Below are 25,074 nucleotides of genomic sequence, written 5' to 3'. Positions count from 1 at the left end.
CGTCAGCTTTCAGCTCATTGTTTTAATTTGTCCCCAGGTGCTCAGACTAAAACCTGCACTGTGTTGAAACAAAATGGAAGGTGCTACTTTGGTGCGGCTGTGTTGTTTCAGGTGGAGAATAAATCAGAGGAAGGCTTGTTTGGGTGATAGATCTATGAGTTCTAAGGCTTATCAGAACCCAAAACTCTGCACAGCGCTCTATGAAATTATGAGGATCATCATGAAAAAACAGATGGAGCCCATCACAATCACCAAGGAAACAGCAGAAACATGGCCTTACACACTCATCTACCAAGAATGTGTGCTTTACATATTTGCTTGGCCAACCTAGTGCATTGCCTTGTGGTAAAGTCACTGGATGACAACAGGGAACATGTCCCCCCCAAAATTTAGAATATGCACATTTGTACCCCCCAATAATAACATATAGCAAAGGAATTCTATTTTGATGAAATTTAAGATAATTCCATCCTAAATTGATGAAGAAAAGGCACAAATTAGTGCATTAAATTCATCCACTTGATTCTTGTGTAGTGTTTTACCCGGCAGTAGTCGGTATGGATGAGGCACAAAAGCAGTCACTGATTCCCCAGTGAAATGATGAAGATGTAAACGAATGGATGGTGAGAACATTCCAACATCTGGAACTCTAAACCAGGAATTATTGATTTATTATACAGTGAACAGGTCAAAATCAAGGACTCCAGAGTGACGCCCCTGTGCCTCCTCAGTGTCTGATGGATGTCTCAGTGGAGATATAGCTCATCAAGACTCATTGCCTCGAGTGTGTTTAACAGTCTACTTTCCGTCCTCTTGCTATCAGAAAAAGCTCACTGCTGCTTTAAGATGACCTGTAGTGTGGGCCTGCAGCCCCGTCTCTTATCAGCTCATCACTCAGAGGAGCAGTTAAAGCCAAAGCCAGGCCCAGGTAAACAGAGCTGCAGGCATGCAGAGGAGCCTTAATGAACCCATTGTGCTACACACTGTGTGGGGCCTGGAGTGCAGGGACAGGAGGGGGCCAATGAGACAGCAGGGCAAAACCCCATTTTGTCATTTAGGCTCATATTCAGGCCAAAAATGTTATATTACCCTTAAGTTGCGAAAGACTCTGCCAACAGGATGAGATCATTACATGTGTTTTCAATGCAGTTGAGACCAAGTGGAACAAGACAGATCTACCTGCTAGGTTTAAGAACATTATGAAGTTATTAAAGTTATGTTATTTGCATTAATTCAAGTACAATTATGTCATAATTTGAGGATCTTTTGACTCGGTATACAAAGTAGGACCAATAGAAATGAGGCAGAACTTTGTCTAAGATTGACAGATCCATTGCCATTTGCATTTTGAGGATAACAAATTTGTTTTCACTTCTATAATGGCAGCCAATTACACTTCTTATTTCAAAAGGCAATGACTCACTGGGACGATCTGGGTTTAATTATTAGGAAATCATCAACCTATGAAGACAAAGCATTGGCTTGCTGAGGGAATTTTACAATTCAGTCATCAGCTATGACTCCAAACTCCTCTGTTACTAATAAAAACAGCAGAGACACCCCAGAAAGATCCCAACTACTGTAGCCAGGCCTGAATCTCCATGACTGTGTCCCATCAGCTCCACCATGACCCCATCAGTGTCAGCACTGTGCTGAGAGGGAATTGTAATCTCCCCTGAATGCCTCCATTCAGCCTACCTGCATTAAGTTCTGTCAGGTGAAAGTGGAGAGAACTGAAAACACCGAGTGCCTCAGGTCACCTCGAGGAGTGTTTAAAGCAGCTATAAGTGCAGGTTGACACTGAATTCCATGAGAGCTTTCTCCACGTGGCTGGGGAACAGAGGAGGCATTGAGCAGAGAGGCTGGGAGGAGGGGGAGAGGAGCTGAGAGAGGGATGTGGACGATGACGAGTGCTGCGGGGTGAACTTTGGCAGGGTTGATGCAGCTCTGCCTGTGCCTCATCTGTACCGACTCTCCTGTTTTTTTTTGATTTAGTTATGTGGGATACAACAATAACCACAGAAATATTACCTGCTACAGACCTTAGTATGGCTCATAACTGGAATAAAGTGAAGTAACATTCACCGGCATTTGTGTGCTCCCTGAAATAGTTGGTGCTAAAAGCTTAGCAGTGATCTCTTACAGGGGTAGTTGATGAACTATTGAGACTGTCAAGCCAATGGTAACATATGATTTCATTGTTAGACATCGTATATATGCTATATAGTATTTAAATTATCTATTGAACTCAATGCATTACTCAGCTTGGCTCAAATCTGGCCATAATCCATCTTGCTTCCTCATTTCCTGTCGTCTCTAAATGGGCACTGTGCCTATGAAATGAACTGATTTATTTGTATCAGTGATTGATGGTTGACCCTCATGTGTTATAAATCAGTCATGATGTCATTCCTTGGGGTGAAGTATAAGACTGTGGGCAGGAGTAAAAAGTATGACAAATCAGCAGTCACTTATTTTAAAGGCTGTCACGTGAAATTCTGATATTTGTGTCATCCAACAGATGTAACTGTTCATTTTTATTTCTTAATGAGGGGCTGAGATGAGTTGTTCCAAAACTTTTGGAAACTATAACCTCATTTCCAGCACATGGCTCAACACAACTTGACTCAGCTTACTTTTGGTACAGGCAATGACTGCACCAAAAAACAGTGCAGCCACGTTCTTACATATCCCACACATTTTGAAAGGCTGCGATCACGTGACCAATGAGCTGACAGCAGTAAACAAGGAAGCAGACCAGAGCACTTGTAAGGAGGCCGGTTGGGGTGGTGGATGGGTCACAAAAAAATGGACTTTCGCCCAGGATTTTCCCCTGGGATCGTGTGTTCGGATTCGTGTGAACTTTGAGTCATTTTTAAGGTACGTCCTCACCATGTTTGTGCCTGTGGATAATCTCATTCATCCAGGTCATAGTTATCTCAAGGCAACTGAATCGAACGCAACTGGACTTGGTTTTGTCTTAGAAGACGTTTCACCTCTTATCCAAGAGGCTTCATCAGTTCATGCTTGTCTGACTAGGCTGGAACTAGTCTGACAAACTGGTGTGGAAGCACCCAGGTATTTAACCTCTGGGGAGGTCTTCACAAGGCCAATGATGTCACTGGTTCGTTAGTGCTCCAATGGTGTGTCAACGACAGTCGTTGAAACTCCTGCTGCAACGCTGCAATTGGAGTCGTTAGAGTCACATGAGGCCATTTGTGACCGACCATTGTTTTTAGACGTTAAGTTGTGAAACCTCCTGGGCAAGGACGAAAGAACAGCATTATAGGTGGGGGATAGGTGGTGTCGCAGACCTCCTCCTCTATTGAGAGATAGCTTTTCCAATTTCACATAGATGGCTTCTTTTACACCTCTTTCAGACCATCGGTCTTCCCTGTCCAAAATGTGCACATTGCTGTCTTCGAAGGAGTGTACTTTCTCCTTGAGGTGTAGATAGACAGCTGAGTCTTGCCCCTGTTTCTTTTCCTACATCTAACCACAGTAACTATTCTTGCCTAAACCTAACCTCTGTAACTTGATGTTAATTAGATAACTGTAAATTAAGGACGTAACGTCATTTGTGGGGCGCGCATTTGTAGGATATCATACGAATCGTTCAATGACAATACGTTGTTTGGTACCAGGTCCTTTTCTCTATTTAATCTTTCTCCTAGTAAACCCTCAGTGTAGATGTGATTCTCAGCTGATCGCCATAGCAATGCCGTTTTAAACTGCTGTGACATCATCTCCAACTTGCTGAATCCTTTCATCTGGCTCACTTGGGGCCTTTATTGAGGTGGTACTAAAAAAAGTTCCAGGTACTATCACACAGCTTTTGCTAGTGGAAAAAAAGAGCAGGCTTGGCTGAGTAGAGCTGTGCAGTGGAAATACTGCATATGACACCAATTCTTAGTGAATTTTTCACACAGGTAAACATACAGTACAGAACTCCTTCGGCGCTTACTGTGGGAGCACTGCACCATTTGATAGATTTTCCCAACAGATGAGGCATTCCAGTGTGTGAAAGCAAGTTTCCCCTCCCTGCAAGAAACCATAGGCCAAGTAGCTTTCACTGGACTGTCTAATGTGAGCTTTTGTGGCTGGCTCCAATTCAGAGTGCAGAGGGCTCAGATGACTCAGCGATTTTTCACTATGACATGGTTTGTCCTTCTTTTTCTACTCTGCAGTGTTGTGCCCTGCCTCTGCCTGGATAGGTTATTTGTCTACACACTACAACACATTCCCAGGACTGCCAAAGTTGGTGCGGCAGTAACATAGGGAATCTTCAAAATCTTATCGCACTGCCATGACCGTGGACACTTGTATCTCCAAAAACAAGCCGTATTACTGACCAAAAAACAAATGGAGGCTGTTATCTCACAAATCCTAGCTACAGAACACTTCATAAAGGTTTTTAAATTGTAATAATTTTGATATAAATTTCAGATTTGTGTTTGATTTTATCATATGAGAACAGGGCAAGAAAGCAGAGCTAAACATCATTCAAGATCTACCATATCAGAATATTGCTGTCACATAAACAACTGTTGCACAGGAGTCTAGAAAAAGTGAATCTTGCTTTTGTTACGCTAATTTCTCTGCCATACCTGAGAGGTACAAAAAGAGCTCTTTGATATGTATAGAAACTGTCTCTAAGAATGGGCTACATTGTGTATGAGAAGTATGAGGAGAGTTGGCTGCACTGTTTGGCCTGTTTCATCAGTGAACTCCCAGCATGCTGGCACACAGCAGGCCTGTTGAGAGTCATGCCAAGGGCCACGTTCCTTCTCTCCATCACACCAGTGTGAATCTCCCTGAGCTGATTTATCATGAAACCCTCATCTCTTTCAGCCTCTGCCAAAAACCAGAGTTGGAGTCAATCTCAAAGTGAGCCTGAGACGTTGTTCAGCCAGAGGTCTGTCTGAACAAGGTACAAGGTGGCCAGCCTACCTTTGGCTCCTGTTTGCCTGTCATGGTCTTGACCAGCTCGAGGAGGTGCGGCCAGTTGCCCTGGGAGTACCAGCCGGGTTTGTCCAGTGACGGCAGCCCCTCGCTCTCCTCCACGTCGTTCACTGCAGGAGAGGGAAGAGAATCAGACGCCACAGTTTGACCAGACAGCCAGCTGCTACATGACCGCACAGCCTCTAGTCCGCCAGCACCAAACCTCGTCAGCTCAACCTCACCACAGCACTCACCAGCATGGCCACAAGGAGACAAAGTAGCAGAGACAGACTGTGAATTATATGGCCTGTGAGAATGCTCCCAATTCTCCCAGTTAAGCAATGGTTTCACAACCTGGGGATCAGGTTTTGTCTTAAGGTAAATTTTAGAGATTGTGTGATGATGAACAGGATAGGGGTGCAGTTAAGCTACGTGCTTTTTTCCCCTGACTAATCTTTGCTTTTTCTTGCAAATAACGAGATAATTCAATGTTTTGTAAGAACCTGTCAAATGCATCTCTACGTGACGTGCAGGTCGGGCAGTTCAGGTAAGCTTGTTAGAACATATAATGGGTTTCAGGTGGGTGGGTCATAAAGCATTCTGACTAAACTAAAATAATAACTTACAGAAACATAGAGCAATAATCCACCTTCTCTTCTTCTCTCTCTGTCTCTCCAACAAAACAAGCAGCTTTATCATCAGCACTGCTGCACTCAGGCTTTCCATTATTCGGCTTATGACCAGGAAAATCTGTTGAAGTCCAACAAATTTAACTCTCTCCAGTCATAATGTCTGGTAAAAACTTTCCCCCTGCAAACATGTAGGCCTAACACCATGTCCCAACAGCAAGCAAGCCTCTCTGTCCTAACTGAATATGTGAAATATGCACTTCTGTTACATCATGTAAACAATCAGCGGTGTGCTTGTGTAAACAAACCACATAGGTTATCAGCTGTTTGCTCTACATCATACTTAAGACATAAAAGATGGGTGAATTCCCGCCGTCTTTGTATGTTTGTACTTTTTAAAACAGACAACACACATTTTATACTGTGATGTTTCCTGGAAAATAGATACATTATAGCCAACAGCATTAGTTTGCTATTAGTGATGGTCATTACCAGGAACTTCCAGCTCTGGTTTGTGGGTTTGTGGGTTTGTGGGTCTGGTTTGGTGTAGGTTTCAAAAACCCTGACCCACGCATCACTAATCTGCATTTCATTAACATTACGTCTCTGCCAGTTATGTTAGCTCATGTTACTGGTTCAGAAACTAGAAGAATTTGTGGACTAAATTGATCCGCAATTCCAATAACAACAAAAGGACTGGGACAACACCCAAAACCTAGCATGGCAACATTAAGAAGGTAAACTATAATATGTAGCATTACCAAATTAAGATGTCTACAAATGACTAGACTTATGATATATATTTATTTGAATTGTGTCCTTTAATTCCAGCAATATTCAAACCCAGAAAAATCTGTAGTTTTATTTAAAGATGATCATCTGGTCACCTGTCAATGGTGTCATATCCCCTTTACCCCTTATGATTGATCTCAGTTCCAGAGAAACAGATGATACATCATTGTAAATCTTACAATGTCACAGAATTTCACGCAGTCACAGTAATACAGCATTTTTTTTCAATCACACAGCACATTTTTTATTACTTGCATATCATTTTGTTACAAAGTAATCCAGTAGAGACCTAATTTACTGATATATTTTAATATCGATCCAGCGTATTACAATGTGCTACTATGACAAGTGGCTCATGCTAGCCAGCAAGCTAATGCATGTGTTAATGTTATAACGCTACAACAATGTTGTTACTGAGTGAGTTTGGTGTTTTGAACAGTTAGTTTGGATTTAACAAAGTCATACAATAGTACAAACAAACTAACCAACTGACACAGCGATAGACCAGCTGTTTTTGTCAAAGGTTCCCCCGTTAGAAAGGGTTGTATAATGGCTAGGTAAAGCGGTAAAAATCAAAATAAGGGAAACACTTAATGTGATATTGATTTTTTTTAGGTGGCTAAAATACATTTTACTAAAGCTGTTATATTTATTGCTTCCTTCGAAGGCACCAGACTCCTTTGACAAAAACAGTAATTCTACCTCACAAAACACAGGAGCTGCTAGTCTACTGCTGCCTCGATCAGTTAGTTTGTTTGTGTTATTGTGTGACTTGTTTTGAACACAGATAACAGCACTGGACTACCCCATGATTGAATTTGCCACTTGATGTTAGCTACAGTAGCTTACAGCATATGGGAAGTCGACTCATCTAATGCTGAGTTAGCACGTTAACTTGTGGCTATTTCATTAGAATGAAATACCTTAATGTGACTAAACTTAGCATGAATAAAATGTTAATCCATGAACATGATTTCTACATTTTCATCTGCAGTGGTGGTTGTTTCCATAGACATCAAAGTCTGTATTTTGTTACTGCATTGATTGAGAGACCCCTAGAAGCAGGAATTACACACTGTGCTTTTAACAATGGGTTGGCATTATTTTCAGTTGTCTTATTTATAGGCCATCAGTAGGAATTTGTACATGATTATTGTAGACTGTCAAACATCTAATTCTTCATCTACATGTTCGCTTAATAAATATTACTGCATTAATTTTAGCTCATGTTTTTAGCTCATTAACAAGTTGGTTTGCACAACAATAAATAATAATTTTATCCAGCACAAGAGACAGTCCCTGCTCAAATACATTTTTAAAAACCACCTTCATATATGAGTGATATATCAATTCATTATGAAACAAGAAAAACATCAGGTCTAACTAAAGTTACTTTGATTCTGTGTGTTTGTTATTTAAAGCAGTCGCTGTCTATACAAAGATATCGAGCTGTCATTGATGCACACTGTATTCCAGCAGCATCAGCTCAGCTCCACAGCGGAGGGGAGGGCCAGACTGTAAGTGAAAGCAGAGCAGCGGTGACTGGCGCGTCTCAGTCCAACCCCAATACACACCACGTGTCACACAGGAACACTTCCAAAACCTCACAGTTAACCCTCCGAAAACGTCGGAGCCGTGTGTTCAGCCATGCAAAACACCCAGTCATTCTGAGCTCACAGAGCTCATGAATAATGACTGAGGATTTTCCACTTGTTGGCTACAAGTTTTATGTTTACTTAGAAGAAAAAGTGATTCAGTGGAATGAATGCAGAAAAGTCCAACTGAGAATAAGAGTGCAGTTTCTTCTGCCATTAATGCTTATGGATTTAAATAACTGTATTTAATGTACAGTGGTAAAACCATCATAGAGTATATTAAAACTCATCTTTCATCATGTTGCAACTTGAGCTAAAATGGACAAAGTGAAAAAAATGTATAAACCAGACCAAGAGTTTACAGATATGTTAGCTGCTCTGTGAGGCTGTACTGCAGTGCTTTGAGCTACATGCTGTTGTTAGCCTGCTAACATACTGACAGGTAAAATGTAAATAATATGTAATACTGGATTTAGTCTGTAATGTTTACCACAGTTGCAACCCCATGTTAGCATGCTAACACTTGCTAATTAGCCCTACAAACAACGTACAGCTGAGGCTGAAGGTGAAGTCATTAGTTCTGCAGGTATTTGGTAATAAATCAATGTATTGGACTACCTGAAAATCTGACCTGCTAGCAGCGCTACATTTAAAGTCTTTTGGGGACCTCAAATGTCTGAAGTAAATCTACTTGGACCAAAGTGGTGGAATGAGAAACTGACACTGCCATCCACAGAGCCCTGCCGCTAGTGTGGCTAAAAATATTTAGCTTAAAATTGGTCAAACCTACATAACTGATTTTTTGGCCACATGGGGGCAACAAGACCAAGTTGTGTCCAGTAGCCACAAGACAATGGGCCTCATTCACTAATATCTGCGCAGAAATGTTCTTACTCTCCGCAAAAAATAAGTACTTGCGCAAAATCACCGTCAGATTCATGACACGTGTGTACCGGCCAATTTTGTTCTCACCACCGTGCGTATGTTAGTAAATCAGAACCATTCTAAATTGACAGGCACGTGTCCGTGATCTGCAATCAGCATACTACCATGCCCCCATTTCTCCATATAAGGAAACCGCTTGCCTAGAGTTGATTCATGAATGAAGGAAGTGGTTACGCGAGGAGAGAAATAGTAAATTTCAGTTTGTTAGAAGCGATGGCGCCGGGTCTTACAGGAATGCCATGGGTCATTGTAAGATTGTGGAGGACACAGCATGCCAGGATGATCTTGCACACCTTCTCAGGGGTATAAAGTAGTTTGCCACAGTAAGCACACCAAAAGTGCGCTCTACGGCACGTGTGGGCATGTATGTTATTATAGCGCACCTCTTGAGGGGTTTCAGGGTTTGCGTATGGTGTCATCAGCCATGTGTTAAGGCCATATCCCCGGTCACCCAAACAACATAACATTTTAACATTAACGGAATAGAGGCTTACTGAAAATACTAACTTAAAACAATTGAAATAAAAGACTAGAACAAAAGATGCTCACCAACAAGCCATCCACTTCTCACAGCCCCTGCCTCCAAACGCATTCCCACTGTACTGTTTTGCAAAATAAATGAGTCGTGGGTGCCTCCTGGCCAGCGGGCCACAGCCTTAAGGATATGGCAGTCGGCATTACAGATCATCTGCACGCTGATGGAGTGATAGTTTTTCTGTTCATGTTATTGTTAATATTTTAATTGTCACAATGATGAGGGTGAACGTGTTTCAATTTCATGGTAATTTAATCCATTTAGCCAATATATTAGTAAATTAATTATTTTAAAAAATGTTAATTAAATCTCTTTTTAATGAATGTGGTTTTATAGGCTCTGCATGTACTTAAAAGGTATGTGTTTGCATTTTCTAAGTCAGTTCATCCTTCCTCATTTGTGCGTACGCATGGTCTAAGGCAGTTCTAAATTTGTTCGCAGAGTAAGAACAAATTCGGGTAAGAAAATATTGATGAATCCCGGATTTGTACGTCAAACGATTGTACGCACAGTTTAAGCACAGATTTGTGCGTACGCACTGTTTGTGAATGAGGCCCAGTGTTGGTATTGTAGGTTTCGGCAAATCACAAATACATTACATTTGCATGTCTCCTATGTATCATATTGACATTTCTAAGTTGATATATTATATGATCTGACTTGGTCAACGGGAGGCGGAGGGGATGGGGATGTTTCACGTTTGTTTGTTTTTTTCAGCCCACAATTGTGGGTGTTTTTTAGCGACCCATTGTTGTTTTTCCAGAGGGAATAGTGCGGCATCATTTCATTTGGAGTCATGTCTCTGGCCAACTGGCAACTCTAAGTCCAGTTTTCACTATTCTTTTGATTGTGGTCTTTACCAACTGCCAAGGAAGATGTCCAGCTCTTTAACTGCTAAATCTTCTACTTTGTTCACCATCTAGTCTCTTGCTTTGTCTGTTGGCCTTCACTGGGCAGGTAGTGTATACTATACTTAGACTGCGTCACTACACTGTGTGCATTTTTGTTAAAAAATGGATCCACACTAGCATTTCCAGGTTGTTTTAGGTCCTGTCTATACATATTCCAAACGCTTTGTTTTATGTCTACACATATAAACAGTAACCAGGGTTTTGCTAAATCTTCAACTTAGAGGGCATTTGAAAAACTACCCGTTTCAGTGACCTAAAACTCTGTTTGCATGTGGACAAGAGGCCCAAATGTAGAGGAAAATGTAAGTTTACAAAAACATCTGGATACGTATAGACAGGGCCTTGGTAGAGAACTCTGTCCACAGTGAAACAACTGAACAACATAGTCTTAGTCAACTAGTTGTCTAGCAAAGTTGGTGCCAGTTTGTAACTACAAGTGAGCACTTTTACACGACATTTCATTTGAGCCATTGTTAATATAAACATATTCTGCAGGTTCAAGCTCAAATTTCTGTATGTTATTTTCAATAAATATATTCATATTGCCACTGCATGACTATCACCCACTCCTCACGTACACACATGTAGTGTGTGTACGTGAGGAGTGGGTGACAGATTTAGTGTGAAGTCTACAGACGTCTGTCAGTGGTGTGTTGATGTGGTCATTCATTGAGAGCAAACAGAGAAGCTGCTCTCCAGGCTGACTCGTCCTTACAGAAAGAAGACATGAAGTCGATGTTGAACAGGCTGCAGTCAACTCTCCCTCCCACTGACCACACGGGGCCCTCAATATGAATTATTACAGCTCTAACCCAGAGTAATACAGTCAGGACTGTATTCACACAACCATGACTCTATATGGCCTCTAACGTCTAAACACACAGAGTCCAGCTGTGGATTCTCCACAGACAAAATGGTCATTTATTAACATGGACAGCAGGCCTATATTTGGCTATTTAAACAGTGGGTATGTTTACGTCAATACAATCAGATGGGATTCTCTATGACGACTGTAAAAAAATCCATAAAGCAAGATTATCACCATATTCAAAGCACATAATTAAACAAAATTAAATGATAATAATCACACTATTAGTCACATGTGGTGGCTGTAGTTCCACTGTTTAACTTGTGAAACTAACATTTTGTGGTTATTCTTCAAACTTAAAGAGAGTGAAGTGATGACAACCAGAACTATGAACGAGTTATCTACGAGGCTGGCACAGACATGTCTGCAGGCGCTCCTGATTATCTGGATTGCGACGGTCTGGTTTGCTTTCAGCTCTGACTACGGCTTATTCTAAAGGACATGTCAGAGATCACTGGGATAGGACAAGACACACAGACAGTGACAGTCTGTAATGCAATTACACATGCAATTACTGTAATTACAGTGATAGCTGTTGGCAGAATTTGGTTCTGACTTAGCTGAAAAAGCACTTCCAAAAACATGGTAAAGCTATCTTTGTCACTGCCAGATATGGCTTCCTATTCAGCTGCTGTGCTTTAGAGGGACACTCTGTTGATGCACATGAAGATCAGTTTATTCATCACAGTGAGTGTGACTCAGGCCAAAGAAACAGTTATATAATGTCCTATCTGGCTCTGAGGGAGTCTGATAAAATATCATCAGGGTTCTCTCAGATTAAAGGGACAGTTCACCCCAAAGAAAAAAGTACATTTTTCTCTTACTTGTTGTGTTATTTATCAATCTTTATTGTTTTGGTGTGAGTTGCTGAGTGTTAGAGATAACTGGCAGTAGAGATGTCTGCCTTCTCTTCAGTTCTCTGGCCAAATTTCTCCAAATTGTGATACATGCACGCAATTGTGATACAGTTGGCGGGTGGAGGGTGGAGCTCAGTAGAAAGTAAATAGTTCCTCCATGAAACTCCCCCAACATGTCTGTGGATTATCTTGAGTAACCAGGTCATGGTTTCTGGAAAGAGACATTGCTGCTGAGATTTTCAAATGTGTTATTTTGGCACTTTGAGCATCATAAGCGAAGCGCCATCTAGTTCCATTATATTGGAGAGAAGGCAGATATCTCTATGGCTGATATTGACAACACTCTGCAACTCGCAACAAAACAATCTAGACTGACAAACAGCACTACAGGTAAGAGGACAAAATATGGATTTTTGATGTGGACATGAACCATCCCTTTAAGCATGGAGACAGCAGATTTAAAGCCTGTGTTACAATTAGGGATGCACCTATTGTAAAATTCTGGGTCAATACCGATACTGTTGTTTAAAATAACACATTGGCCAATAGCTGATACTAGTGGTGTTGTTTATTTTGTCTTTGTTATTATTTATTCCCGCTTTCATCCCAGAGAAACAAAAAAATTTGAATTTTCTCCAAAAATCAGGATGACTGGTGGCTCGGTGGGTGAAGTGGGCATCTCATGCCACTGAAATACTGTCCTATCAAATAAAGGCAAAAGCTAAAAAAATAATCTTTGAAAAAATAAAACATTTAAATATGTTTTAAAGTCATTCAGCCCTTTTAATACTATATATGGATGAGCACAAATTCAATCATACACATTTATGAAACAACCTTTGACAAAGCCTTCTTTCACATGAAAAAGATTTTTTCAAATGACTGCTTACATATTGCCTTGAAAACATCAACAAATTTCTCCTTCAAGTTCTATTTATTCAAGCTTAGCCCAAAACTTCTTTTTACCGACTAGAGATCTCTGTTTGTACCAAAAACACTTTCTATTATCCCAGGGATGACAGGACACCATTAGTCTCATGCCCTGCTTTTTAGCCTACCCGAAATTGATTTGATAAAACAGACACACAACAGTCACTGCCATTCGTTGGATGCTGTCTTATTTGCTAATTTCAGTCAACAGGGTGAATATCAGCCAATGTTTAGCCAATAAATCGATGAATCTCGAGTTACAATGTGGAGTTTAAAACTTGTTGGAATTTACCAAGCACAGAGGGTCAAACTAGTAGAAACTATTTAGCTGCATTATGGGAGAGAGAGTCATGCTATCTGCCTCTGCAGCTTCATTCTTGTTTTAATCTGTTTGTTGCGAGTCCTCCAACTGTATGGCAGTATAATAGGAAATTTGCTGGAATGTTCCTTTATTTCCCTTGCCTCTCTGAGTGTTTGTACCATGCTTCCTTTTTAGCCACGACTGCCTCCAACAAGAGATTTCAAAACACAAGTCTGACAAATAATAACAAACAAACAAATTGCATTCTTAACTGCGGCCATGATCCGCACAGATCAACATGGATAAGTAAAGTAAGTAAGATTCTTAATTGGGCTGAACAGGAAATATGAATAAAGTCAATGTTACCCACATAAATGTAATCGTATATTATTTATTTATGAAAGCAGCAGGTGCTGTAACGCATCTTTAATTAAACTCATGAAAAGCCCTTTAAATGCTGTTATCTGGGGATCAATGGACCGCTGTCTTTGATGCAGATAATTGCTCCTGTGGGTCTGACTGGTATTTAAGAGCAGCAGCAGGTCAAATGCAGATCCTCACTCTCACTGACAAAACCATGGTATCCTCCAGAGTACAGGCCACTACAGGTTCAAACTGAGGTTAAATATGCTATAAATATTGTGACAGGAGAGAGCGAAAGAACAGGGATGAGCACCTGCGCGTGTGGAAGCGTACACACACACACACATGCACACTCGTGGTAACAGCTGTAAGGACACTGGACTTTGAGAGAAAGAGGAATGAGTGGTATGTGGTCTGGAGCTCAGGGAGGTGCTAAATGTGCAGCAGCTTTGAGGACGTGCTGTGGCATTTTCACTTCAATAAAGGTCGACGATGTACAGCACCTCGTGGAGCCTGAGGCTATGAAGTGATTTATGTCACACTTTGTGTGACATGTTATTGGCTGATTACAGCAGCACATTTTAAATAACAGTCTTCAAGGGTTTTGCACAGCTATATTTCAAAGCCCTTGGCCCAAACACCAGGATAAAGAAAGCCCGAGGCTAGTTTAACCTTCTTTCACACTGGTATTTATTAATCCTGGACTAACATCCATTAAACCCAGGGTTCATTTTTCAAAGCACACAGTTTGTTGAGATTTAATTGCTCACAGAACGTTCTGTCACTGAAGTTCTTACCTTGATTAATGCTAGGGTTGTGTGTTGGCAAGAATCTGGGGATACCAGATTACCAGATACCAGATACATATCACTACATGAGGGTTGCGAATCAATGTATCGTGTACACTGCGATACTGTTAGCAAGGCAGTACGTTGCAATTTTTCAAAAATCTAACTTTAGGAGCTAGCTGTGCACCCTTTATGACCATGCCTGCTTCATAGGCCTGTGTTCTTTGTGTTAAAGCTAGAGATATGTTATGTTAAAGATGTCTGCCTTCTCTCCAATATAATAGAACTAGATGGCACTCAGCTTGTGGTGCTCAAAGTGCCAAAAAAAAAGTTTTAAAACTCAACAGCAATGTCTCTTTCCAAAAATCATGACTTGGTTACTCAAGATAATCCACAGACCTTGTTGTGAGCGGTTTCATGGAGGAACTATTCTCTTTCCACCAAAATGACCTGCCAGCTGTATGACCACGCAGAAGGAAGTGTGCATCTACTCATGGACTCATAACTTGTGACAGAACAACATGTGAACATTAATGGTGTCTTCCTTGGCTGAGCTGTAACATTAGCTAGCTCAGTGTTGCTAGGTGAGCTAGCAGTAGAAGCACACTTCCTTCTGACAGTGACATGTTTATACTACAACACCAGTGCAAACTACCTACCCTTTGATACAAAAACAATGCTGCTGCATTATTTCCATATGCTCTACATGTCACATCAACCAGTGAAGATACTTTTTACTTGCAATGTGTTAGCTTTACCCGCAGTCTTTTAGCATTATATCAAAGTTGTATAGAGTTTCCAACCAACTTATGGAGCTAACGTTGTGTAACTGGTTAGCTACAGTTACTAAAATCTGCTCGTGGCAGTTGTACTTTCAGTCAGCTAAAAATCACTGTACACTGCAGTGCCAGAACAGACAGCTTGGAGATGAGGCTTGAAAAAAGTACAATTATAAAATGACAAGCACTAACCACAGCAGCTACAACCCCTACAGTCTGTCTGAGTTGGCAATTCAGCGTGCCGAGATGCCACCAAAACATGTGGAAGCATGGCTATACTACATGTCTGTGGTGTCTGTTAGTATTTTATGCAACTGGATGCTTCCATTGTCAAATTAAGTACTCTACTGGTATCAGTATCACTTGAAGGGTACTAGTATCGCATTTTTTACAACCAAGCCAAAAGCCAAAACCCAGTTTGGGAATGGAAGCCACTTCACTGTCATGTCACCTGTGTAATATTAGTCATTATAAAGAGCAAAAGTGACGTTTTTAACTTGCCATTGTTGACTTATCCACCAATATGTTTATCTATATATGCATATGCTGCATTGAGCCAATTACAGGGCCAACAAATATGGGCAATGTAGAGTCACCTAATCACCTAACATACATGTCTTGTGGACTATGGGAGGAAACCCATACAAGCACAGACAGAACATGTAAACTCCACGAAAAAGGCTCCAGATAATGATTAAATTAATACAATAAGTGAGAGTAAATAAATAATTCAGCATGTGATTATTGCTTGTCATCGCTACAAATATTTGGGAAGTGTAAAATCATCAGTCCTAAAGTTATAAGCTCTGTCTCAGATTCTTAAAAATACATTTTGTGAGCTCATAAACAAAAGGACGTTTTTAAGAGTGCAGAATAACAAGTGATGTTCCAACTAAAAAAGGAGAGGCAGTGTGTGCGGAGGCCAGAGGAAGAGCAGATGCTGATGTTTTTTCTGCCAACGTGGCAAAACTCAGGAAGAGCGAGGGAGAGAGAGAGAGAGAGAGAGAGAGAGAGAGAGAGAGAGAGAGAAGAGAATATTTCACTGAGTGGATCATCCTGTCTTCACACATAATGCATCCCCAGTGTTATTGCTGGCAGGAAGACAATCCAGATGAGGGGAGCATTCCAACACGCTGCCCCTGTCAGTGCACACCTTCAGCATGAGCATCCAGGATCAGATGCCTGGGCTGATGAGAGAGGGGAGACAGCCCAGGAAGGTAACTGGAGTTATGCAGACTGCTGATGACGAGAACTGGAGCCAGTGAAATTTTGGCAGCTGATTTTGACTAACACGACTAACAGCTGTTTGAAATCTTCACATTGAATTTAGAGTTTAGGAAGATAACAGCTGGAATGACCTCTGATTCACTACAATATATTCCTAAAATAATACAAGAGATGTACAATAGTGAAATATCTAAAAAGCGCTGCTAATTAAAGGGCCAGTTCACCCAAATTATTAAAAAATCCCACATTTTTCTATTTACTTAGTATCTAGCTATGCAGATAGTTTTCTTTCATGTGCCAACGTTTTAGGAGAGCTTAATACCGAGAAAGTGGAGTTTAGTTTGTGCTGCCAAAAGCTCTAAAATAGACTTTAAAAACAGAAACATTTCTCTCCAGAAAAAGAAAGATATGACTAGAAGTACATAAAAAAAACATCTGTTGTTTTGTTATTGGGGTGAACCGACCCTGTCTGCTAAACTCACTGTTTCCAGGTATCTGCAAGCATTAAAGGGCATGAGCACAAACTACTTGAAATATTGAAATATATGCTTTTCCTTTTCTTTTTGAGAGTGAGATAAGGAGATCGATATCAATCTCATATCTGTGTGTTGAGAACAGAGCTGGAGTCAGGATGTGGTTAGCCTAGCTTAGCATAAGGAGACCAAACATAGACCTACAACACCTCCAGAGTTTGCAAATGATCTTATCTTGCTTGTTTAATCTGTAAAAAAAAAAACAGAAAACTGTGTTGACAAGACACTGGGAAGTTGTGCGCAGTCACTGCACTACACTGTTGTTAACCAGGAAATAGTTATGGCACATAACTTCCCCAAAAACTACAAAATGTCATTTTCAAACCTTTGTCTCTATACGGAATAAACAAGATACAACATGTTAATCAGTTAGTGTTGGCAGGTGTTGTTGTTTTTGGTAGTCTGAAAGCCAGACAGAGCCAGGCTAGCCATTTTCCCCTGCTTCCAGGCTTTATGCTAAGGCTAAGCTAAGCTAATCATGTCCTAACTTCATCTCTGTACTGGAGGTATGGACAGACATGAGAATGATTTCTGCCTTTAAATGGGGTTGTTAACTGTGTTCACAAGAAGAGTCCATATGTATGCCCCCTCTTATGGTATTTGCAATCTCGTAAGGGGAGTGACTGTCAAAGTCCACGAGTTGTGACATGCTTGCTGACATTTTGACGGTGGATGATAGGTTGACATATTGGAATTTTACTTGTATTGTGTTATCATCTTTTCCTCTGTCATTATGCCTTTGCATTTCCTGCATGATGCTACTCGCTTGGTAGCTTGCTAAACTGTTAGCCTCAGTGGCTTACGCAGACAGTAACATACATGTTACTGTTGCCCAGCAGCGGTGCTCTCACGGCTTAACCACTTGAACGCTGAGCATATTGTGTGCACAACCTACCATGGCGTAACCACAAGCTCATGAGTTCCACTTCAAGGCAGCAATTGACCTTCTCTTCTCGCTCTCAGAAAGAAAGCAAGTGAGCGTATTACTTCTCAAAATGTTTGAGCATATCATCTGAAGCTTTTCTTGAGAATTTTCCTGAAAAGATGCTAACTGTAAACACTATTTCCTCGACTAAACAATCGGTGAACCAGACCGGGGATGGGAGGTTTAAGTTGGATATTGACTGTGTACATTTAGAACTGGCAAGATTAGGCAAGTATTTATGTCTACACCAAAACTGCCTGATATGTCTTAAAGAAGGGAATCATCCTTGTATCAAATTGGTCTGACATTTCAACTCAATTTCAAACCAACAATACATTTTTAGTCATTGCCTGATAGTGAGAAATTGGGCAATCCTATATAAGGGTTTTGATCATTTCCATAATGTTGACACATATCGTTTGACTTGAAAGACAGCTTTGATAATGGAGTCATGGTTTAATAAATTTATCACGTAAAAATACCAAACATCCTCCTTAAATGTGACTATCTGTTGTGTCTCTGTCTGACACCAGTGTTAACTGAATATATTGGAGTGTTGGACTGCTGCTTGGACAAAACAAGTGGTTTGCAGACATCTGTTTGGGCTCTGGGAACTTGTTTGGTGTTTTGTTAACTATGTGTTGAAGTGTCAGGGACTAAATCATCATCAAATGCTGATAAAGTGCAGTAGCCATATGAGAGCAGCACGCATACTCACCAAGGGTCCTAAAGGGCCTCTGCTGGGGCACCAAGGAGAAGAAACCGGGCTTCAGAGCGTTTGTGATGATGACATCAAAAAGCTCTTCGAAATCCTTCCTGTAACAGCCAGAGAAACAACATTAACCTCTGTGACAGGCGCCTGGCCGCTGTGTGAAGGACAATGCCTGGACAGCTTCCAAATGTACTTGAGTTACACAAGCACAAACAGCCCAGTGAAGCTAAACAGCCCGTACAGATGATGGAAAACACGGAGCAATAAACAGTGTTCACATACAGGGCTGCAGAGGGAATACTGAGATTAATAAAGTAAACACTTCCACTCCCACAGAGCTACAGTCATGAAGTGATAGTGAGCATGTTGAGAGCTGGAGCACGTCTCCAAGGAGACATACAATACAGTACTGTCTGTATATGTGCAGTCTACGTGAAGAGGATCCCTATAGAATCTTCCATATACAGTGAGAAAGTCTTATGAAACAGGAAGGGCTTCTTTGTGGGAACCTAAAAACATGTGAACCAATCAGTTTGATGCATGAATGTCTGTATACATGCTAAGCTGTTTCATCACATATATTTACCATGACAAAACAGCTTGCCATACTTACTAAGTATACTTTATAAAAGCTACTATTACAGTTTATTTATGTTATATTAGGACTTGAATGACTTTGTTGGCATTCGTCATTAACCTGTATCTTTTCCTGTATCCAACCTTGGCTTGTATTTAAACAAAAACTAATCAATTATTATAATTGTTAAATGGTAGTATGTATTATGCAGCAACTGATCTCCGGTTTATGTTCAATAGCCAGGCACCACAATATTTCCAGGAACTAGCATTCTGGAGACTACTGAGCCTTTTTCACTGTCACTTTTGGCCACACCGAGTCAAGCCATGCTACGCCGATTTGTGTTTCCATTATCAGTTAAGACATGCAGAGGTGGACCTTCTCCTGAGGAGGTCCAAAAAGCCAGGCCGCCCGCCTCAAAGCGGGTAACAGTGACGTCTCACCGACCTCAGCCAACCCCCAACGACACCCCTTCACCCTCCGAAATAACCTTGTGTTGCGAGACTCACTCAAGCTGCAGCACAAAGAGACGTTTTTAAAAGTCTCTGTGTGTTCAGCTCTCACTGCTTTTGTAGATTGGAATCTCTGTGGTTTGGAGTTTAGTTTCTCTCCTGCATCCTGTTTTTACTTTAGATATCTGCTTTATTTTACTGTTTCATGTTCGCTATCAGCCGTATTAGAAGTTGTGTGAAGTTGCTGCACGAAAACTAGACATTTCCTCATTTCTCTGCTTCACAACACAGGTTTTTACATAACAAAATAAAGGAGGACTTTTATTGTGATGAATCTACAGGAAATGAAAAGTGTTTATCACTGAATTAGCAGAACTTTGTTAGCAGCTTTTCTTCAATAAAGGCAAGTGTAATAATACAGCAGGGAGGAAAGTGAAAGCAGAAACAGCCACAGTGAGATGTTGATGAAGAGCTGCAGACAGCAGGCTCTTACTGCACCTCTGCAAACAGCTCACCTGCAACAGGTTAACTTCTTGTACCTGCCCAGCTGTGGGAAAACACATGCAGCAAAAATAACAGGGGACTTAAGCTGTGGATCAGCCTGCTGCTTTTAAACGTCATCAATCAAGACTTGCCATCATCAGCTAAAGACACACCCTCAAGAAGGTAGCCCTGTTGTGATGGAAATGCAAATCCCTGCTGCACAGCGCTGACAGCCCAAACCAAAACAAAACAAACCACACCAAAACAAACCAAACCAAAGGCAGCCCATGACTGTTCGTAGTATAGTACTGGTAGGCATTGTCAAAATTCATAAATATGCTTTAATGTGCATAATAAAGACTAGACTTTAACAGAAACTGGACTCAAACCATACGCATTGTGCGATCCATAGCAGATTCAAGTCTGGTCATTCCACAGCTGCTCTCTAGAGGGACCTATAACACCACACGGTGCTAGTAATTCTGACTGAACTGCAGAGGCTAGAAGAAGTGGCAGACAAACACAGAGATAGATGATGCGCTCCATTTGCACTGGGAAGTCTGAAGCCTGACTTGTTATTCTAGAACACGATCAACTTGGGAGTGACGTAATTCCCAGCTCCAACCTCTAGCTTCCAAAGTAAATGGATCGCAGCAAGTGACACCACAAGTGTGCTGCTCAAAGGAAAATATAACATTAGATAAAAGTTTTAAAAGGCCTTCATAAGAACTGTCTCAAGAGTCATATAAGACACTGATTAATTTACTTTTCACCATGTTATTGGGTGTAAGATGACAAGACTATTCTGATGTTGATGTGCCTGTTTTGGGACATCTAAACTAGTCTTAAGTATACTGTGTTACAACTGCTTTTACACTGTCAGCGCCTTAAACCCCTGACCACCAGGGCACTCCTTTAAAACTAAACTCAACAAATAAAGAAAAATACAGTTCAGTTTTGACTGTCTTTAATTTGAATTTCAGATTTCTAAAGTCACAAAAATTCTTACAAGACTGTACTTAAATGATCAAATCTGCATCATTAAAGAGAGCAGAACTACTGTACAGTAAGCTTAAATAAAAGTTAGCCTTCAATGCAAGTTTGGCATCACATTTTACCAACTTGTACCTAATGCATGTATTTAAAGTCAGAGAAAGTAAAGCTGGAGAGGTGGTTGTTGAAACACGAGGTTTAGCCCACCGAGACAGTGCTGTTTTCTGGCAGAATAGTGGCACAAAAAGCAGCTGTTTTTTACCTAGACATACCTGCCTTTCCAGCGGGGATTTTTAGCCAAAACATGATATTTTCCTAACCATAACCACATGATTTTTGTCCCTCAACATTACCACACATTCAATCAGGACCACTTTAGTCAAACAAAACTTTATTACCATTTGCAGTATTATATTTGGCGGTATGGCTCTGTTCTGGGGCCTCTCTGCCTTTCCTAAGGTCTATGTGGAAAGCCTGAGGTGGAGAGAGCACACCTCTTCGCCTGGAAAGAGGGAAGCCTAGGGCAAAGAGAGAACACCTCTCTGCCCTTAAATGTACAACTGAGGAAAGCCTGAGGCAGAAAAAACAGACCCCCTGCCCTTCCATGTGCCTACATGGAAAGCCTAAGGCAGCATCAGTGACAAACAGGTTTGACATTGATAAGTCAGACACAGCATGAAAAGAAGGAGCTGTGGTGGAGGTGGGTTGCAAAGTGGCTTGCAGAGGAAGCAGCAACAGTAGGCAGGCCAGAGCAGTTTAAATAGGGCGCCCTGAATGAGATTCACCAATTGGTTGCATAGTAAAGAATCATGTGATCTATCAGATTCCCTTCCCTCAATCAGCTGATCCATCAGTTGATTGGCTGTTTGAGATCAGCGGAGGTAGCTGGGACATGAGCTGAGCTTGACATAGTGTTCTGCCTGAACTAATGCTGAACATTTGCTAATATCCTGAACTGAGTCACAAGTAAAGTAGAGATATGCCGAATGTGATTAAAAGGTATTTTGCCTAGTAAAACTGTGTTTGAAGATATCTTGAATTAATCTTGCTTCTCTAATTGTGCCTGCAGCCATCTCGAGGCTAATTTTACACAGCTGGAGAGGATCCTGTCTGGACTGTTAACACTTTATTTCAGGCAAAAAATGCAGCACATCACATCAGAAGACTTAACAACAACTAACAAATCAATAAAGTATGCAGCACTCCAGCAATAAATGCCTTTATCTGGTGGTGCCAAACAGCGGCAGCAGCTCCTCTGGACAGCCTTTTGGGTACTGGCCAGTAGCCTCTTGTCAGACAGCTCTGGCCTTGTTGTGCTACTTCTGACAGCTGAGTGTCACTGGCCTCCAGCCGGCTCACCGCACTGCAGCGGCTGGAGGCCTAAGGCGGTTTTCTCCAGAGAAGGAAGTACTGTGCTGTGGGAGAGGGTGCCTTTCACAACAAAGTGCTTTCTCCACAGTGATGTGCTGACATGATGAGACACTAAGAAAAAGAGGAAAGTATTTGGTCCCGAGCTGCCTGAAGTTGAACGGATTCCCTGGAGAAGAGGTAGCTACACGAACTTCAGGTGGAGGAGAAACAGGAAAGATCTTAAAGCAGGCCCACTAAGCGTGCAAACAAAGCACACTTCTCCACCAACAACCCGAAGCTGGCCTAACTTCCTCTTGTCGCAATCACAACATAAATCTGCATCCCCTGACCTTGTAAAGTAATGACTTGAACATGATTTTGAGCACACACACAACCTCCTTCACAGCTGGGGCTCTGACTGCTCTCCTCAGGAGGCGACACATGCTGCGGAGCTGGAGGTCACAGACACAGGAGGGGAGGGGGGAGCCAGTGAAACAGCAGGGGAGTGAGGGAGAGGGGTGAGGAACAACAGGAATGACCAGGCTGCTTGCTGCCTCACAGGAAATGGTGAGAGAGGGGGTGGGGTGGCGGAGGGAGGCCTGGGCCAGAGGGGCCCCCGGGAGACAAACTGGTTTCCAAAAGTGCTTTATCTCAACCTGCTTTTTGCCTTAGCTGGACTACAGAGAACAATCAGCTCTGAGCATGAGAAGTGAAAAAGCAGACCACCTACACAGGCGAATGCAGTGTAAGATAACAACACCATCCAAAGAACAAGAAGGGCTTATGTTTGTAAAAGCACAGCAGCAACACGGACATTGTGTTTTTTCAAGGCTCTCATGCTGCTTGATCGAGTGTAAAACAGGGCTTCGGCTACAAAAACAAGCCTAAACCACACAGTGTGCACTGGTAACAGAGGGAGGCCAGTGATGCACAAAGCCAGTGCTAAACTACAAAGACTGAGCTTGCTAGGACAATAATCTCTTTTGCTGCATGCCTGCAATTATAATGTTAGGTACTGGCTGTAAATTGTGAAATGGTAAGTAATAGCTAACTGTGAGTATACAGACTCCAGTGATCTTAAGCCTTTTCAAATAGACCTAATGAAATTTGACTCAGTCAAAAATGAATTTATTTAATCAGGAGACCAATTGGTTGTTGATTGTACACTTTATATTTCAAGTAATTTAGCAGCTTTAGCCTGAAACGTAAAAGGTTCTGTATGCCACATTTAGAGCTTTAATAAAGCAAACCACTATTTGCTATGTAAAAATATAGTTGAGTAATGGCGTCCTGACCAGAGGATGAATGGTGCATTCCATTTGCACCGGAACATCAGAATTTACGGTTTCGTGGATATGTTGCCACGCTGTTTGTATGCACAAAATACAGCGTAGTGCACTGTCATCAAAAGGTATTGCTTTCAATGGCTAACCCAGCCAGAACTGGTATTGCTATCAACATCTCAGTTTTCCATCTTGTTTTACTGGAACGCTGTCAACTTGGGTGTAACGTCCTTTCCAGCTCCAGCCTCCAACTTCCAAGATAAATGGAAAGCAGCAGAAGTTGTGCTCACTCTGTATGTGTTTTAATGCGAGCTACTCTGTGGTTTACTGTGATAAGACAGTCTGGGCACGTGTGCATGTTAGTCCATGTGTGTAACCCACTAGATAGCTCATTGCTGCCACTTTGCAATTCCTACAGCAGTTATCTCTGATATTGGGACAGGGTTGTCACAGAGGTTGCACTCCACCTTCGGTTCCCCCCTGACTTGAACACCGTTAGCTCTGTCAGCACTGTTGTTGTTGTTGTTTAGCGCTGTTTATGGAGTTAGCATCGTTAGCTCAGCCACCACCAAATTGTGAACTGTGTGCAAACAATTCAAAAGCTCTGAATTTCACAGAGCCCCTTTAATGCTAGCTAGCTTAAAAGCTGAAATCCACTTTCTGAGGTTATAAGCTTCTAAGCGATAGAGAATATTTTGTAAAACTACTATTTCCAAATTCAACAATGAACTTATCTTAGTGAGTACGAATGTTTTTGTGTGGAGCTACTGCTGGGTAAGACACCACTGTCCTCACAAAAAGCATTTTAGTAAAGTAGAGAACCAAAAGAGGGAAAGAGACACAAGAGGGAAAAATTCAAATCTTCTAAACTTGAATAAATTGAATTTTTGGCAGCTTTTTGGTAGCAGCTGTAGAGACTTATCATTTCATCTAACATATTAACACATTTCAAAGTTGACAAATGTGTTTTCAAATAGTTGCCTGAGTCATCTACCAGACACAACACAACATTAGCATCCCTTTGGAGTTGTGTTTCTAGTCAACCAAGAAATATGTTCCCCATACATGCACATTATATTCACTCTCCTTTTATCTCTGTTTCGGTCTCCACCAACATTTACCGTACGCAGTGGGTTTGTCACTACTTAATTGCTGACTGCTACAGCTTCAAGAAAAACCTAAACAATAAGCTAAGAAAAGACTAAAAGGAGCTTTTGAAGTGCAGAGTTGGAGACAACTTCCTGTGGGTTTATCATACGTGACACCTTTTCCATTACACATAGTAATCTAATCCATTGTTAAAAT

The 25,074-nt window shown here is 41.3% G+C and overlaps 1 protein-coding gene across 1 annotated transcript in view; it reads right to left on the bottom strand.

The window, feature by feature from the left end:
* nt5dc1 (5'-nucleotidase domain containing 1) overlaps positions 1-25,074 on the bottom strand; it is a 95,494-nt gene that overhangs the window by 14,262 nt on the left and 56,158 nt on the right. Inside the window, exons 8-9 of the mRNA XM_049591076.1 lie at positions 18,638-18,735; positions 4,951-5,072 (exon numbers count right to left, since the gene is read on the bottom strand). Coding sequence (XP_049447033.1) covers positions 4,951-5,072; positions 18,638-18,735 — 220 coding nt within the window. The remainder of the gene's footprint in view (positions 1-4,950; positions 5,073-18,637; positions 18,736-25,074) is intronic.

Source organism: Epinephelus fuscoguttatus, linkage group LG11 (genome assembly GCF_011397635.1).
Source record: "Epinephelus fuscoguttatus linkage group LG11, E.fuscoguttatus.final_Chr_v1".
Lineage (NCBI taxonomy): Eukaryota > Metazoa > Chordata > Actinopteri > Perciformes > Serranidae > Epinephelus > Epinephelus fuscoguttatus.
Note: the sequence above shows the minus strand (reverse complement) of the source record. Positions and strands in the feature narration are given on the sequence as shown.